Source organism: Rhineura floridana, chromosome 7, assembly GCF_030035675.1.
Source record: "Rhineura floridana isolate rRhiFlo1 chromosome 7, rRhiFlo1.hap2, whole genome shotgun sequence".
Taxonomy (NCBI): Eukaryota; Metazoa; Chordata; class Lepidosauria; order Squamata; family Rhineuridae; genus Rhineura; species Rhineura floridana.
In genome coordinates, this window is record NC_084486.1 from 151,896,441 (window position 1) to 151,913,017 (window position 16,577).

At 44.0% G+C, this 16,577-nt stretch overlaps 1 protein-coding gene across 1 annotated transcript in view; it reads left to right on the forward strand.

Moving 5' to 3' along the window:
- Window positions 1-16,113, forward strand: part of TP63 (tumor protein p63) — a 55,732-nt gene extending 39,619 nt beyond the window's left edge. Inside the window, exons 3-5 of the mRNA XM_061637755.1 lie at window positions 9,041-9,172; window positions 15,214-15,346; window positions 15,865-16,113. Coding sequence (XP_061493739.1) covers window positions 9,041-9,172; window positions 15,214-15,346; window positions 15,865-16,113 — 514 coding nt within the window. The remainder of the gene's footprint in view (window positions 1-9,040; window positions 9,173-15,213; window positions 15,347-15,864) is intronic.
- The last annotated feature ends 464 nt before the right edge of the window (window positions 16,114-16,577 follow it).

The window sequence follows — 16,577 nt, forward strand, 5'->3', positions numbered from 1 at the left end:
TTCCAGGATCTGCCACCGTGCCTCATAGTGCCGTGGCTCCCCACCACTCTCACAATATTCCCTTCCGACCTCTGGCCACTGCAGCTCTGTCCAGGGAATAGGAGTCTCCTTTCAGCACCCTTCACAAACTACACTTCCCAGGCTTCCCTGAGGGAAGCCATGACTCTCACGTGAAATCACGTGTGGCCCCCTGATTAGGCAAGCCAAGCAGCTGTGAGTCTGGCTTTTAGAACATTGACAGTTGATTCTTACTGAGCATGCCCAACATTATCATTCAGTTCAATGCAAAATTTATTAAATTAATTAAAAATCAGCCAGGCATTTTTTTAACTTTTAAACTGCAGAAGATGAAGGTCAGAGTATGGGGCAAGGTCAGTAACAGAATTACAGGTCCTCTGTGAACATGGCTGACTTTTAATGAATTTCAACAGATTATGAGAACTCTCAGAGAAAAAGTTCCAAAACGGGTCCGTTTTTCTCTCTCTCTCTCTAGACTTTGAACTCTTGATTCTCTCTGACTGTTTTGTGTATCGCCATGAAAATCGAGAGGGTTGTTAAGCAAGCGTTTCTGAGTCCAGGACTATACGTTTTGTAAGGTTTTGTTATGAAATGAGCTTATGGGAGGGATCAAAATGGCAGGGGGGTATTTTCAATTTAACATTGCAGAATGTGAAGAATCCGCACTGCCTATAGTATACAGCCACTGCTGTGGCTATATAATAATTCTTTTCCAGGGCAGGACAGAGAATTGGGATCTGGGAGGTAGCTGGAGCTTGCTAGTGTCTGGCCAAGGAGATCTCTCCAGGTCTCCCACTGTGGCTGCCGACTAGTGGGGTTGGGATGGTACCAGAGCTCACACCTCTGAAAAAGACAAATGTTATGACTGCAAAGTGCCTTGAGATCTGATGACCTCTCCTAGGATTGGGGTGCTGGAGCCTACAGGGAGCTATTGACCTGTAAATGAACCCAAGAGACTGCAAAAGGGATGTCATGGGTTGGATCCTACATGGAGTACTGGGAGGCAATGCTTATGTGGGTTGAGGGGAGGGGCAGGCGAGTGGTATGCCTGTATATTGTGCAGCCTTTTCTGCCACTTTAACAGCTCCAGTTGCAGCTGTAGATGGCTTTGCAGAGGTGTTCTGCTGTGAGTGTGTTTTGCAAATAGGATGCCTGAATGCCAAGAGGACATCTGGCATCTGGAACAAAGTTAATTTTCTGATGGTACCAAAACTGAACGGGACTGATGTTGGGGGGGGGGAGCAGGTGGGGCTGAGCAGGATGGGAAAATTTCCTGGGCCTCTAATTGGCCAGCTCAACCCTAGAGATGTGAAGGCCCAGGAAAATTAGGGGGGAAATCTTGTTTTTTCCATACCTTTCAAGTTTAAAAAAATGGTGAAAAATGGAAATAAACCAGTTTGTCCCAAAAGTGCTTTCTGATTTCCCCCTGGAGCCTTCATATCTCTACTTAACCCAGAGAGAGAGAGAGAGAGAGAGAGAATACTTTCTAAGCTCCAGTAAGGCTGAATCTCAATAGGAGGCAGAGACTTGCCTTGAAGCCAGGGTTGCTGAGAGCTGGCACTGGGTGTGGGGAAGATACATGATTGGGAAGGCCTCCCTAAATCTTCCCACAAACCAAAAGTTAACTATTTTCTTTACATAAGTCTTAAAGTTTAACTTAGGGTGAGAAAGTCTGAAAATAAATGAAAAACATTTATCACAATGGGATAGTTAATATTTAACTTTATTATCAAATCTTGGCCTGAGCCATTAAGCTGTTATGCTTAAAAAACCCTTCAAAAAGGCATATTTTTCTGTTGCAAATGTTTTCATTTTTAATATATTTAACATTATTCTGAGACATGTACTTTCTATCAGTTCAGGCTAATTTTTATGCTGTTTCTAATGGTGTCAATAGTGTTTTTGTTTTACTTAGTATCGGACCTACAAAGGAGGTCCAGAAAATTAACGGTAGTCCTACTTTTTTTTCTGCAAGTACACTAATATTAACTTGATGTTTGAGGAAGAAGTGTTTCATATTTGTTTTTACTCACAAAAATGAAATAAAAGGTAAAAAAATATATGCAGATCTCTTCTAGTGTTGTAAGCGTCGTGTATTGGGTCAGTGTTGTTGTGACGGTGATTCTTTGAGTATGTCTTTAATCTATTGTTCTGCCAGTGATTATTTAGGGCTGCCTGGAAAACACATTCAGGCATGCCCCCTGCGGGTTTTCCTTCCTGTTCTTTCTTCTTCTTCTGGAATATTCAGTTAGGAAAATGCTGGCAGTAGAAAACTCTGACTCCTGTGTCTTTTTGGGTGAACGGCAGCCAGAGGACTCGACACTAAGTGTACAGGCAAATTAATTCACAATTAAGTATTCAGTAATGCGACACAAGGCCAATCTGTACATCCCTCAGTAGTGCTGGTGCATGTCTGTTCTTCTGCTTCATCAGAATCCTCACTTGCTTTTCCTTCTAACAAAGTTTGAGCATCTCATGACTCGCTTTCACCATCGTGCTCATCACCACATGATGCTTTTGAAACAAAGGCCAGGTTTCATAAACTTGCCTGACTCCCCCCCCCCTTTTTTTATATGTTTTCTTGCTTTTCTTTCTCTTCTTTGCTCTAGACTTGTATTTGTACTCCTTTATTTATTTATTTATTAAATTTATACCCTGCCTTGTGGCCAAAAGGCCCTCAAGGAGGCTTACAAAAACCCACAAATATAGCAATACATCAATAGAACATAATACATCGATAAAATAATACAATTCTCAAAATTAAATAACAAATAACATTATTAAAAGAAAAACAACAACAGCAATTACAAGCTTCCAATAGTAGGTATCATGCTGTAGGAATCATACTGGATTCCTTCTGATCTTGTTGGAATTCTGGCTTGAGTTGTCGTGGCTTCGTCTCCTGCATGGTTTATATCCAGCTCTTTCAGATGTATTTCTGTGGCCCTCGATGGAGATGATGTGCTTGCGAATCCGGCTCTGGAGTGCGAGATCGTCGATGCACTCAATAAGGTCGTAGATGGCATAGATGTTGGGGTGCACCAACTCGAAGCGCCCGATCTCGATGCAGGTAGCCGCTGAGTCAGAGAGGCCGAACTGTGGCTGTGTCGCGCTGCCCAGCAACGGGCCTAACGGCTAGGGTTGCCATATTCCAGTTCCACAAATCCGGGCAGGCTATTTTGCATATTATGCAAATTATTTGCATATTAATATTTGGATTGTCCAGTTGTTTTGTTTTTGTGCCTAGGAATTACCACCAAAAACTGGGGAAAGATGTGAGAAATCTTTTTTTCAAAAGCAACATTTTCAGCCTTAAATGCTTAGACTCTAGTTTCCAACACTATGGAATATTTATTGATTGATTAAGAGGATTTATATCCTGCCCTTCTGCTGTTAAAAACAGAGCTCAGCACAGCTTACAAATATAATAAAAACAATAAAAATACACAATCAATATAAAAACATAATAAAAACTCAAAATAGCAACAAACATAAAGTAAGTCAGGGCAGCAGTATGGTTAACCTTTGCTGGTCATAGACCAAAATAAACTTATTTACATTTTTTAGTATGGTTAACCATTACATATACAATATATTTCAGAGATGTGGTGGGTGGAGAAAAACAAGAAGCAAAAATGTTAGGAAAAGGAGTCTGTCACACCACATGCTCAGTTCTAAATACTGTTGCAGCAAGCTTTACAAGTTCCTCCAGTATTCCACTGGTGCAGGCACTCAGACATTCAAAGTATCTGTATGTTTCTTATGCTTTATAAAAGCAGATCTTTGCTTAACTCAAAATTTCTTCTCCCTTTGATCAACCACATCTGTTTCCACCTCCATACTCAAAATGAAACTGGGCCTGGAAAAGTTACTTTTTTGAACTACAACTCCCATCAGCCCAATCCAGTGGCCATGCTGGCTGAGGCTGATGGGAGTTGTAGTTCAAAAAAGTAACTTTTCCAAGCTCTGCCTGGAAGTGTGCAACAACCCCACACATACCTTGCTAATTAGATTACCAATGCCAGGATGTCTGTCTTATTGACTACTCTCCTGCTCCCCCCCCCCCGGGCATCATGAAAGACCCAGTCCTGGGCTCAGAAAAAAAATAAATATCTGGTCCTCTTCAAAGTACTCATAAGCCTCTTGTTTTAATTAAAATAATAATTATAAATTCTTGCTCTTATCACTAATGTGAGTTAATTACCTTGCATATGCTGCTGTCACTTCTTTGGCTGTAACGGAGTGAGGTTAAAGATAAGTGAAATGCAAATAGGAAAAACAACAACGCAAAAGGCAGTAACTTTCCTAAATGTAATACCATACCAACCACAACAAGATTCCTATGAGTAAGGCAGAAAACTCAGCATCCCACAACCAGTCAGGATTCATAACCAAAACCCCAAACTTAAAAAATCCTAGCAGTCAGTCAGCCAAGGTCACAGAAATCCCCATGCAGTTAATGCAGAATGCTGCAGCTCAATTGCTGACATGAGTGAGATCCTATCAGCACATAATACCTCTGCTCTGAAATCTGAATTGGTTGCTGATTTGCTACCAGGCCAAGTTCAAGCTGTGCTTTCCATGTTATGGGTGCCACATAGTACAGTACTTGTTCTGCTCTTGTAAGAAATCAGTCCTGTAAAGTGGCAGCACCTACGCTTTGGAACTCCTTGCCTATTGACATTAGGCAGACGCCTCTTTTCAGCACCTGCTAAAATCAGTTTTCTTGAGGCAAGCCTCTCCAGGCATGTGGAAGCTATTGTGTTTTTAAATCTGTTTTTAACTCATTGTTGGTTTTATTATTTTGAATGTTTTTAAGTATCTGTCCTTAAACCTTTTGCCAATAATTTTATTGTTTTAATTCTTTCTGTAAACCACTTTGAGATTTTTTTACAATAAAGCGGTATATAAATGTTGTAAATAAAAATACATAAATAAATGTTGGAGTCACTGTGGCCCTTGAGTCTCTTCCCACTTTTAGGAACCAAGGAATCTGCCTTATACTGATTCAGGCCATTTCGTACCATGATTTCTTAAATGCAACACCATACCAACCACAACAAGATTCCTATGAGTAAGGCAGAAAACTAAGCATCTCACAACCAGTCAGGATTCCTAACCAAAAATATGATAAATGAAGAAATATTTATACAAGCATGACTATCAAATATATTTATTATTTACACAAACTGTAAAGATATTTATAGGCAATCCTAGGTCATTTATTCAGAAGCAAGTCCCAGTGTATTCAGTGGGGCTTACTCAAACAGGGACAGAAATGCAACCTCAAGTGATAAGCAACTTCATTCACACAACCCAAAATTCCAAATCATGCCACTTTACGCTGTTTTGCAACTGCTTATACTTGTTTTTATGGTTATTGGATTTTAAATGGCTTTATTTCTTGTTGTGAGCTGCCTTGGTTTCCAACCCTACCTCACAGGGTTGTTGGAAAGACCAACACACACACACACTGCAGATGTATAAATACATACAGCTCATATAATAGTTTATTGTCAAACCAGTTGGTCATTGCAGAAAAATCAGTATTAGTTTAAAAAAAATCAGTATTAGTTTCCTACAGAATAAAAACTGTAATACCTAAGTAAGCCCTGCCTATTTGCTTTAAAATAGGACTGGAGGGGGGGAGAGAACAGAAAGAGTAAGAACACAAACACAATTCTTTTTTACGTTCACTCCAAAGTCCCATTGATTTTTAGCACATTCATAACCATATCTACTCAAGTCCTATTGAATTCAATGGGATTTACTCTGGGCATATGGGATTAGCATTGCTTTTACAAAAGCAAGTATTGGGAAGGTTTTCAAAACACTGCCCAGGATCTGACTCCTGCACACAAGAGGAAAAAAACCTGAAATATATATACTTACCCAATTTATGAGATTTTCAGATAAACGAGGGGGGGGAACCCACCATTTTCTGGCATTGCAATGAGGTTTCCTAGACACTGCCTCAAACTGAAACACAACCCTGGCTTCACTGATTGGCTGCAATCCTGAACGGGCAGGGTTAAAGCTACAAAGTGCTATACAGTACTGTTTAAAGAAAGATTTAACAGTCGGGGGGGCGGCTGACTTTTTTATGTATATCTCGAGAACTGAACCACCAAGAAACTTTTTTTTTTAATTAAAGCTGAGAATCCGGGCCACCTAATGGGCTAACCGGGCACCGGGTGGCAAGAATCTGGGCAAAACCCGGCTAACCGGGCAATATGGCAACCCTACCAATGGCCAATGTTAAGTTCATCTTAAACAAATGCCAGAAAATGTGTAGACTTGTTCCAAATAATAAGTCAAGGTGACACACGCTCCCGTACATTACCTTTCTCTGTATCTGCCACTGTGGGGGATGGTTCTTTTGTGAGAACTGTGGGAAATGCGTGTTGAGCAAACTTGAACTGGGGTCTAGTAATTCTGTGGCCTACTCCTGGGGCCTGGTAGTTCTGGTCTGAAGGTGTATGTTGTGCATTGCCATGTCTGAATTGTATTAATTAGAATTATTAATTCACTAATAGGCAAACAGCTTTGTGGTTTAAGAATGTACCTATAGCCAACAGATATTTCTATCAAACTTTAAAAAGCAGGGAAATTGGGCAGCTATAGCAAATGCACCAGGGGAGCAGGAGACCTGACCTCCTCTCAGAGATATTGTACTGCCCTACAAATTCGTCAAAATGCGGGTTGGTCACTCACCATATGCTCAGAGGCACATGTTTCCAAATTCTTCCAAGCTACACAGGAAGTGGATTGGACTATGAAAGACCAACCCAAATTGTGTTTGCATTTTTACAAATATAGCCACTCTCTAGGCTGTTGAGAGACCAACATTGACAATGCAATCCAATACATGTCTACTCAGAAGTGAACTCCTTTGGGTTCAATGGGACTTACTCCCAGGTAAGTGTGTACTGGATTGCAGCCTTAATTGTTGTTGTTTTCACAGTCCAGGCCCCCAGAGCACTGGGCCCTGGGGATTTTGCCCTTCCCCCTCCTCAGGCCTGTTTGAATCATTCAGCTTGGCTGACTTGCTTGAGACATCTGTTGGCTAGGTGGGCACCCCTTCTTAAGGACACCCGACCCTGTAGCCTGGACTTGGTATGTGTGTTGAATAGGCAGGTTGAATGTGTGTGTGTTAGAGATCTTAGTGTGTAGCTCTAGTGCAAAGGATGGTTGATTTGCTACACCTGAATGCCTTTTTCAGTTTCTGCAGAGACTCCAAGCATGGAAGGGTGAATTGGTTTCACCTGGTCCTTGTTTCTGCTCAAAGCAGAGCACCCTGGTTTGTGGGGGGTGAGCTAGGAAAGGAGATGGGGCTGTGGTTGGAATCGGTAGTTAGATGACCCTGAGGCTCCATTATCCCAGAGGCTGAGAGGAGCTCTACAAAGCATCCAGAGTAAGGGGAGGGACTGAGGAGGTGGCAGCCTCTGGTAATGCCGGTAAGGTTGTGTGTTTTTTTTTGGGTTGCATTTTTGGAATTTCCCTCTGGCTCTAGTTTAGAAAACTAGCAAAGCAGCAGGGTGTAAAATACTAACATTCCAGCATTTTTCTTTGTGAGGTCTGTTGGTATTTTTATAAAAATAAGTGCCTTTCTGTTTAAAACTCTCTAAGTTGCAGTCAGGAAACATTTTCTCTGATATTCTACTTATAGTCAGAATTAATGGACTGCACCACTTAAATCTCTCCTTACTTGCACCTTGCAGTGCTACTCCTACCTGTATGTACAGATTAAGGGGTTTGGTGTCTTAATCTCTTCCACTGAAAGATAACAATATTTTTCTGATATACAGTTTGTTACTAGCTGTATTGGACAAAACATAAAATGATTTCCTGTCAAGACTGATTTTTGGGCTTTCCAGGGGCCATCTAGTTATTAAGCTTATATATAAATCTGGCCATTTCAGTTTTGTTTGATCAGTGACCAGCAGTAGGAGCTGTGGCTTGCTGTGCTGTCTGAACAATCCCCCCCCCCAAAAAAAACCACCTCTGTAGTTAATCTTAACCAGGAGTTGTTGTTTGCTTTGTTTAAAGCAAGCCATCTTTAAACTGAAGTTTATGAAGCTGGCTAGTTTCAACAAACCAAAGTTAAGATTAATCACAGAACACTTTAAAAGTGTCTGTGTCAGAATTGCTTAATATGTTTTTCAATAATGTTTTTAACCCTTTTTTAAAGTTTTTCTAAAAAATGTTTTTAACACTGTTTTGTCTTAATGTGTTTTAAGATTTGTTTTTATGATGTTTTAAAGTGTTTTTAGTGCCTTGTTTGCCACCCTGGGCTCCTGCTGGGAGGAAGGGCAGGATACAAATTAAATAAGTAATAATAATAATAAATAATAATAAAAGTTCCAACTGTAGTTAATTGAAATCAGCAGCAAAATCTGCTGATTTAGGCTGCAATCCTACATCCACTTACCTGGGAGTAAATTTCATTGAAAGTGGGGCTTTCTTCCGAGTAGATATGTATAGGATTGCACTGTTAGTTGTGGGGTTTTTTATCCTACCGGTATGTGTGAGATTTTAAAATGTTTTAACCTTTAATTTTGTTTATTTATATTTATAAAAATATTTGTAAAGCACTATGCATAAGAAAAATCAAAGCAGTTTACAATAATCATGCATATATACAATAAAAATCTAAAATCTGAGATCATCACTAATGATACATTCTAGGTTAGATTTCTACACTGAACAGGGAGTTCGAAGCTGTAGTCTTATAGGCCCCTTCCAATTCACCTATTCTATGATTATGTGATATTTTCTTGATGGCCTGCCTATGCTTGGTGGCATAGAAAACTTTTCAGCAGATATTTAAAGGTTATGACACTAAATGTCACTAATGACACTAAAGGATCGATCTCTTGTTGTCAGGTGAGCCTCACCAACTCAGGGGATGAGTTTTTGTTTTTGTTTTAAATGCTTTATTGAATTGCTGCTTGTTTCTTTTTAACTCAAAAAGAAGATTAAAAATATGAATAAATAAATATGATTTGGCCCTTTCTTGTAGGTTTGTGGACCCCCCCAGCCATTTCTCCTGGACGGAGAGCTATTACCGCTCCACGATGTCGCAAGGCTCGCAGACAAGAGAATATGCCCACCCAGAAGTTTTCCAGCAAATCTGGGATATCCTGGATCATCAGTAAGTAGAAAGAGGGAAAAATTGGGTGAGGGGTTTTCTGGAGATAATGTTTTGCTTGTTCAGTTGGCAGGGCCTGTGGGTCCCATCCAGGCAGAACATTGGCTCAAGGAGCTGACTGTTGGGGACGGTGTGCCTATCTAGCCCAGGATTATTGTCTAATCTGGCTGGCAAGGGGCTTCATTTAAGGGGCTTGTGACCAAAAGGGGAAGTTCAGTGGCAGAGCATCTGCTTTGCATGCAGAAGGTTCAATCCCTGGCAACATTTCCAGGTAGGACTAGGAACCTCCCCTGCCCCAAACCGAGGAGAGCCACTGCCAGTCAGTGCAGACAATACTGAGCTAGATGGATGCAGTATAAGGCAACTTCTTATGTCCCGATGCACCTGGGACCTTTTGCGTGCAAAGCCTGTGTTCTGCCACTACTGAGCTATGCTTGTCGCAACCAAGGGAGGGGAAGAGTTCAGCCCCATGCCACAGGGGCTGCTGTGTTGCATATTCATGTCGGGCATGTTGCCTAATTTCTTGGCATTTGCATTGGCTCATCTGTTGCCCTATTAAAGTGGCTGTCTTTACAACCAACAGATAAGGCATTGTGTTCTCAGTACCCGTGAAGCACATGACTCCCTGCCCAAAAAAGAATCCTGGGAACTGTAGTTTGTTAAGGGTGCTGGGAATTGTAACACTTCTGAGGGGTAAACTACAGTTCCCAGGATTCTTTGGGAGAAGTCATGTCCCCCTTCAACCTGGTTTAAATGTATGGTGTTTACAAAGCGTTGCACAATCCCTGTTTAGATGTCAGGTCCAAGCTGTCCTCTCCATTTGGCCCTTCCTAGTTTACAATATCTATAATTTGCTGTGATGTCCTAATTATGGCTATTGCAATTCATTATTCCCAAGGGCCCACAAATCCACTTCCCAGCGTATTATTGGCGGATCCATCTTTTGCAGGTGCAAGGAGAAGCCCCACTCTTTTCCTCTGCCCATAACTGAGGTATCGCTATGGAGAAGCTCTTTCTGTCAGCCCCCCCTTATATCTCTTCCTTTCCCTGAGTTCAGCAGCAACAGCATGCAACCCTTTCACTCTCCCAGTAATTTTACACCAGTCTCTGGCACAAGTTTTCTGGCTGTCACAGGTTTGGAAAAGAGGTCCACAATCTGCGATGTATCTAGGAGAGGAGGAGCGCTGCAGATGAAGGGACACATATTCTATCCTCAGTCCCCTCTTTCAGGGGCTTGGACAGAGCCTTAAACATTTGCATGAAGAAGTGGGGAAGGGCTGCACACAGTTGGGTATCTGGGATTCTCCGTGGGCCACCGGCAGTGAGTAGCAGACTTTAAGCTGTGTAGGGTGGGAGTGCAACATCCAGAAAGACTACTGCCTAGTTTAGAATTAACTTGAGAAGGTTGTTTATTACTAAGAACATAAGAAGGACCTGCTGGATCAGGCCAATAGCCCATCTGACCCACCATCTTGGCCAGCCAGATGCCCATGGGAAGCCCACAAACAGGACCTGAGTGCAAGAGCACTCTCCCCTGCTACGGTTTTCAGCAACTGGTATTCAAAAACATACTGCTTCCGATTATGGAGGCAGCACATAGTCATTGTGGCTAGTAGCCATTGGTAGCCTTATTCTCCATGTATTTATTGAATCCTTTTTTAAGGTTATCCAGGTTGGTGGCCATCACTGTCTTTCTGGGAGCGAATTCCATAGTTTGACTCTGCGTTCCATGAAGAAGTCCTTTCCTTTGTCTGTCCTGAGTCTTCCAACTTTCAGCTGCATTGGGTGTCCACGAGTTCTAGTGTTAGGAGAGAGGGAGAACAACTTTTGTCTGTCCACCCTCTCCATGCCATGCATAATTTTTATACGCTTCTGTCATGTCACCTCTGAGTCGCCTTTTCTCTCAACTTAAAAACCCCAAATGCTGCAACATTTCCTCATAGGATAGTCGCTCCTTCCACCTGATCATTCTGGTCGCCCTTTTCTGAATCTTTTCCAACTCTACAGCATCCTTTTTAAGGTGAGGTGACCAGAACTGTACACAGTATTCCAAATGGGGCTGCAGTACCATAGATCACCCTGCCCTGGGCTCCTGCTGGGACCAAGGGCGGGATATACATTTTCATAACAATAATAATATGTATAACAGCATTATGATATAGGCGGTTGTATTTCCAGTATCTTTCCTGACGATATAAAAGTGGCAAATTATCTATTCCTTAGAGTGGAAGAGATGCAAGACTTTTCAGGCCCATCTGGAGCGTGGCATGTGAGAGGTTCAAACTCTTTCCCATCTTTTCTTTGGTCCTGGTTCTTTCATGAAGAATATCCTGTTAGCCCGGGCTGTTTGGATTGCAAGCCCTTCTCTTCTTCCTCCCCGCCACCATGAAGATTTTTTATGTTGCATCAAAGCAACACAGGTTTGTTGCACAGTGCACACTTTGACTATGGAATTCGCTCCCACAAGAGACAGTGGTTGCCATCAACGTGGATGGGTTTCAAATAGGATGAGACAAATTCATGGAGGAGAAGGCTTTGAATGGCTTTTAGCCATCATGACTATGTTCTGCCTCTGCTGTTGCAGGCAGAAGGCCTTTAAATACCAGTTGCTGGGAATGATGAACGAGGAGAGATCTGTTGTATGCGGGTCTGCTGGTGGACTTCCCATTTGAGCAGCTGGTTGACCACTGCAAGAAACAAGATGCTGGACTGGAGAGGCTCTTCTTACTTTTATTTTATTTATTTATTTAATTAAGCTTATATACCGCCTGACTAGCAACAGCTCTCTGGGCGGTGAACATTAAAAATACAATAAAAATAACACAAAACTGTACACAAAACTGTACAGTCTAAACTCAAAATATAATAATTTACAATTAACAGGAATTAAAATGCCTCAGAGAAGAGAAAGGTTTTAACCTGGCGCCGAAAAGATGATAGTGTCGGCGCCAGGCGCACCTCCTCGGGGAGACTATTCCACAGTTCGGGGGCCACCACTGAGAAGGCCCTAGATCTTGTCACCACTCTCCGGGCTTCCCTATGAGTCGGAACCCGGAGGAGGGCCTTCGTAGTAGACCGTAGTGTACGGGCCGGTTCATATCGGGAGAGGCGTTCCGACAGATATCGTGGTCCCGCGCCGTGTAAGGCTTTATAGGTAAGTACCAACGCTTTGAATCTGGCCCGGAAGCATATTGGAAGCCAGTGCAAACGGGCTAGCACAGGTGTTATATGCTCAGACCGCTTAGTTCTTGTTAGCAGTCTGGCTGCCGCATTTTGCACTAGCTGTAGCTTCCGAATCGTCTTCAAAGGTAGCCCTACGTAAAGCGCATTGCAGTAGTCCAGACGCAAGGTTACCATAGCATGTACCACTGATGAGAGGTCCTCCTTACTCAGATAGGGACGTAGCTGGGCTACCGACCGAAGTTGGTAGAACGCATTCCGGGCCACCGAGGCTACATGAGCCTCAAGTGTGAGGGAAGAGTCTAAGATGACTCCCAGACTACGCACCTGTTCCTTTAGGGGGAGTGTAACCCCATCCAGGACAGGGTATATATCCACCATCCGATCAGAGAAACCATCCACCAACAGCATCTCAGTCTTGTCAGGATTGAGTCTCAGTTTGTTAGTTCTCATCCAGTCCATTGTCGCAGCCAGGCAACGGTTCAGCACGTCGACTGCCTCACCTGAAGAAGATGTAAAGGAGAAGTAGAGCTGCGTGTCATCAGCATACTGATGACAACGCACTCCAAAACTCCTGATGACCGCCCCCAGCGGCTTCATATAAATGTTAAAAAGCATGGGAGACAGAACCGAACCCTGCGGGACCCCACATTGGAGAACCCACGGTGTCGAGCAGTGTTCCCCAAGCACTATCTTCTGGAGACGACCCGCTAAGTAGGAGCGGAACCACTGCCAAGCAGTGCCTCCAACTCCCAATTCCGCAAGCCTCTCCAGAAGGATACCATGGTCAATGGTATCAAAAGCCGCTGAGAGGTCAAGGAGAATCAACAGAGTTACACTCCCTCTGTCTCTCTCCCGACATAGGTCATCAAACAGGGCGACCAAGGCAGTCTCAGTGCCAAAACCAGGCCTGAACCCCGATTGAAATGGATCTAGATAATCGGTTTCATCCAATAGCACCTGGAGCTGGTCAGCAACCACACGTTCCAGGATCTTGCCCAGGAACGGAACATTGGCTACTGGTCTGTAGCTGCTGACATCCTCTGGGTCCAAGGAAGGTTTTTTCAGGAGTGGTCTCACTACCGCCTCTTTCAGACAGCCAGGGACCACTCCCTCTCGTAAAGAGGCATTAATCACTTCCTTGGCCCAGCCAACTGTTCCTTCCTTGCTAGTTTTAATTAGCCAAGAGGGGCAAGGATCCAGTACCGAAGTGGTCGCACGAACCTGTCCAAGCACCTTGTCCACGTCCTTGAGCTGAACCAACTGAAACTCATCCAACAAAACATGACAAGACTGTGCTCTGGACACCTCAGTAGGATTAACTGCTATTAAATAGGAGTCTAAGTCCCGGCGAATGCATGAGATCCTATGCTGGAAGTGTTCAGCAAATTTATTACATCGAGCTACCGATGTATCTGCCGTGTCTTGTAGGCCTGGATGAAGTAGGCCACGAACCACTTTAAAAAGCTCCCGTGGGCGTGAGAGAGATGACTGAATAGTGGCGGCAAAATGTTGTTTTTTTGCCGCCCTCACCGCTCCTACATAGAGCTTAGTAGAAGCACGAACCAGCTCATAATTGCATTCGTCGGGAGTTCGTCTCCATCTCCGCTCAAGCCGCCTCCTGTCTTGTTTCATCGCTCTCAGCTCCGGAGTATACCAAGGAGCTGTATGAGCTCTACATAGGAGAGGGCGCGCAGGAGTGATCGTGTCAACAGCCCGGGTCATCTCTGTATTCCTCAGATCGGCCAGGGCTTTGACAGGAGCGCCAGTCTTATCAGCCGGAAAAACCCCCAGAGCCTTTTGAAAACCTTAAGAATTCATTAGTCTCCGGGGGTGGACCAATTTAATAGGTCCCCCACCCTTGCAGAGGGAAAAGGCTACTGAAAGTCTAAACTTCAGCAAGCAATGATCTGTCCATGACAACGGGAGAGATGTAAAACTCCCCACATCCAGATCACTATCCCCATGTCCGGTAGCAAAGACCAGGTCAAGAGTATGCCCCGATGTATGTGTTGGGCCACTAACATATTGAGACAGCCCCATGGTTGTCATGGCGGCCATGAAGTCCTGAGCTGCCCCAGACAAAGTAGCCTCAGCATGAATGTTGAGATCTCCCAGTACTAATAGTCTGGGGGATCTCAACAGTATCTCCGAGACCACTTCCGTCAGCTCAGTTAGGGAAGCCATTGGGCAGCAAGGTGGGCGGTACACCAAAAGGATTCCCAGTCTGTCCCTCTGGCCCAGCACAAGGTGCAAACACTCCAGACCACTCCAGATTACATTCCGATGTTCCCCAAACCCCCAGGTCTTTAGATCCCACTTCACTAATCTAGCATGCATCATAAAGGGGGAGGGAGGTGAGGTAACCATGGATGTCATCAGCCGGATTCTGAGTGGTTGCAGAGTTAAGGGATAACTAATGTGCAGTTATCCCTTCTAGGATGCACACCTTAACGTGGTGAGGGGATTTGAGAGTGTTGAAGAAGCTGAGAGCAATGCCATCAGGAGTCTAGACCAAGAGGCTAGACTCCTAGCAGGGGCACCCATGGCGGAATGGTCAAAGCTGAGACACCAGACTAAGATGCATCCAAACTCAGAGGAAGGCAATGGTAAACCACCTCTGAATATATCTTACCACAAAAACCCTATGAACAGAGTATCCAAAATGCAACATGCTGTTGGAGGTCGCTGATTCATAGGGTTGCCATAAGTCATAGCAGACTTGAAGACAACAACAACAACAACAACAACAAATGTGCAGTAAGTCAGCCTGCGTAAATGCCCCGAGACTCCTGTGGGTTCCCACCTCTGATGTCCAGTGAAACACTATTTAGATGTCCTTTACTTTTTCCTATATTTTGTAGGCCAATCTGCACAGTTCAGCCAATTGACTTGAATTTCTTGGAGGAGCCGACAGAAAATGGCCCTGCAAACAAGATTGAGATCAGCATGGATTGTATTCGGATGCAGGATTCGGATATTGGAGATCCAATGTGGGTAAGTAGCAGAAAGTGGTGCCAGCGTTGTGGTTAAAGTACTGGGCTAGGATCTGGAAGACAGAAGCTTGCTGGGTGATGTTTGGCTGGTCCCAGATTGTTAGCTTAACCTACCTTGCATGGTTGTTGTAAACATAAAATGAGTGTGTGTGCATGTGGGAACCATGAACTCTACTTTGAACTCTTTGAAGGAAAGGGGGGTATAAGTAAATAGCCCAGGGTATATGCAGAAGGGAAGCTTGCTGTTTATAAGAAAATATAAGCCAAGCTCAGAGTGTTGGTCACATGCAAAATATTGTGCGTTTTGCAAATCCCATCCCCTGCTTATTGGTAAACTTTTCTTGATCACTGGTCCTGAGGCAGAGCTGTGTGTATTTCTAAAGCTTGCATGCTGCCTTTTGAACTCTGGCCCTCATCAAGAGGATCCCACTGCTTCTTAATGCAATATAAATTCATGCCAGTGAATACAATTGCATGAAGAGGCTTCCTGGTTCAGCTGCCTTATTGTCGAAAAATGAGATCCTGGTCAAGCCCTTTGGCCGGATTGTCAGCTTTTTCCTTTTGCAAGACTTTGCTCAGCTGCTTGGAGACATGTGCCTCTCCAAATCTGCCTGCTGGGCTGCCTGCCCTCCGTTCGGCATTGTGGAGGAGCGTGGGGCCTGCTTCCAGCCCGCTGCCTCCCAGGCATGCTGCTTTGTCATGCGATTCAGCTTCAGCGCAACTCTGGCGTGTGGCTCTAATCTGCTGTTGACTCAAGGCCCGCCATAAGTGCTCTCTGCCTCCCCCGTGTCCCTGCACAAATATGTTGTTCTCCCAGCCTTCTTGCAAACTCCCCCTTCATCTATCCATCCATTCATTCATTCACAAAAGGCTTTTGGCAGCGGCCAGAATCTTGTTCCTTTTGGGACTCTATGCAAACAGTTTGTTCTTGAAACAGGGGAAAGTTTGTTCCCCCCTCCCCTGTTTTAATAAATTGTCAAACATCACTTGACAGGTGGCAGCCCAGCCTCGCAGAGGAGCCTGGTGTTTGCTTTGCTGTTCCTAGGAAGGCAGCGAGGAACCCGTCGCCCCAGGGGAGGTGTTTTGTTGTATTTAATCAGAAATGCAGCCCTCGCCTCAGCCTCTTCCCCCCCTCCCCTCCTTTGCTCTGTGTAGCTGCAGGCCAGGCGTCCGCGCAGCACCTGCTTCCAGTTGCACCCTGCGGTGGCACTTTGGAAGGCACAGCGGCCTCT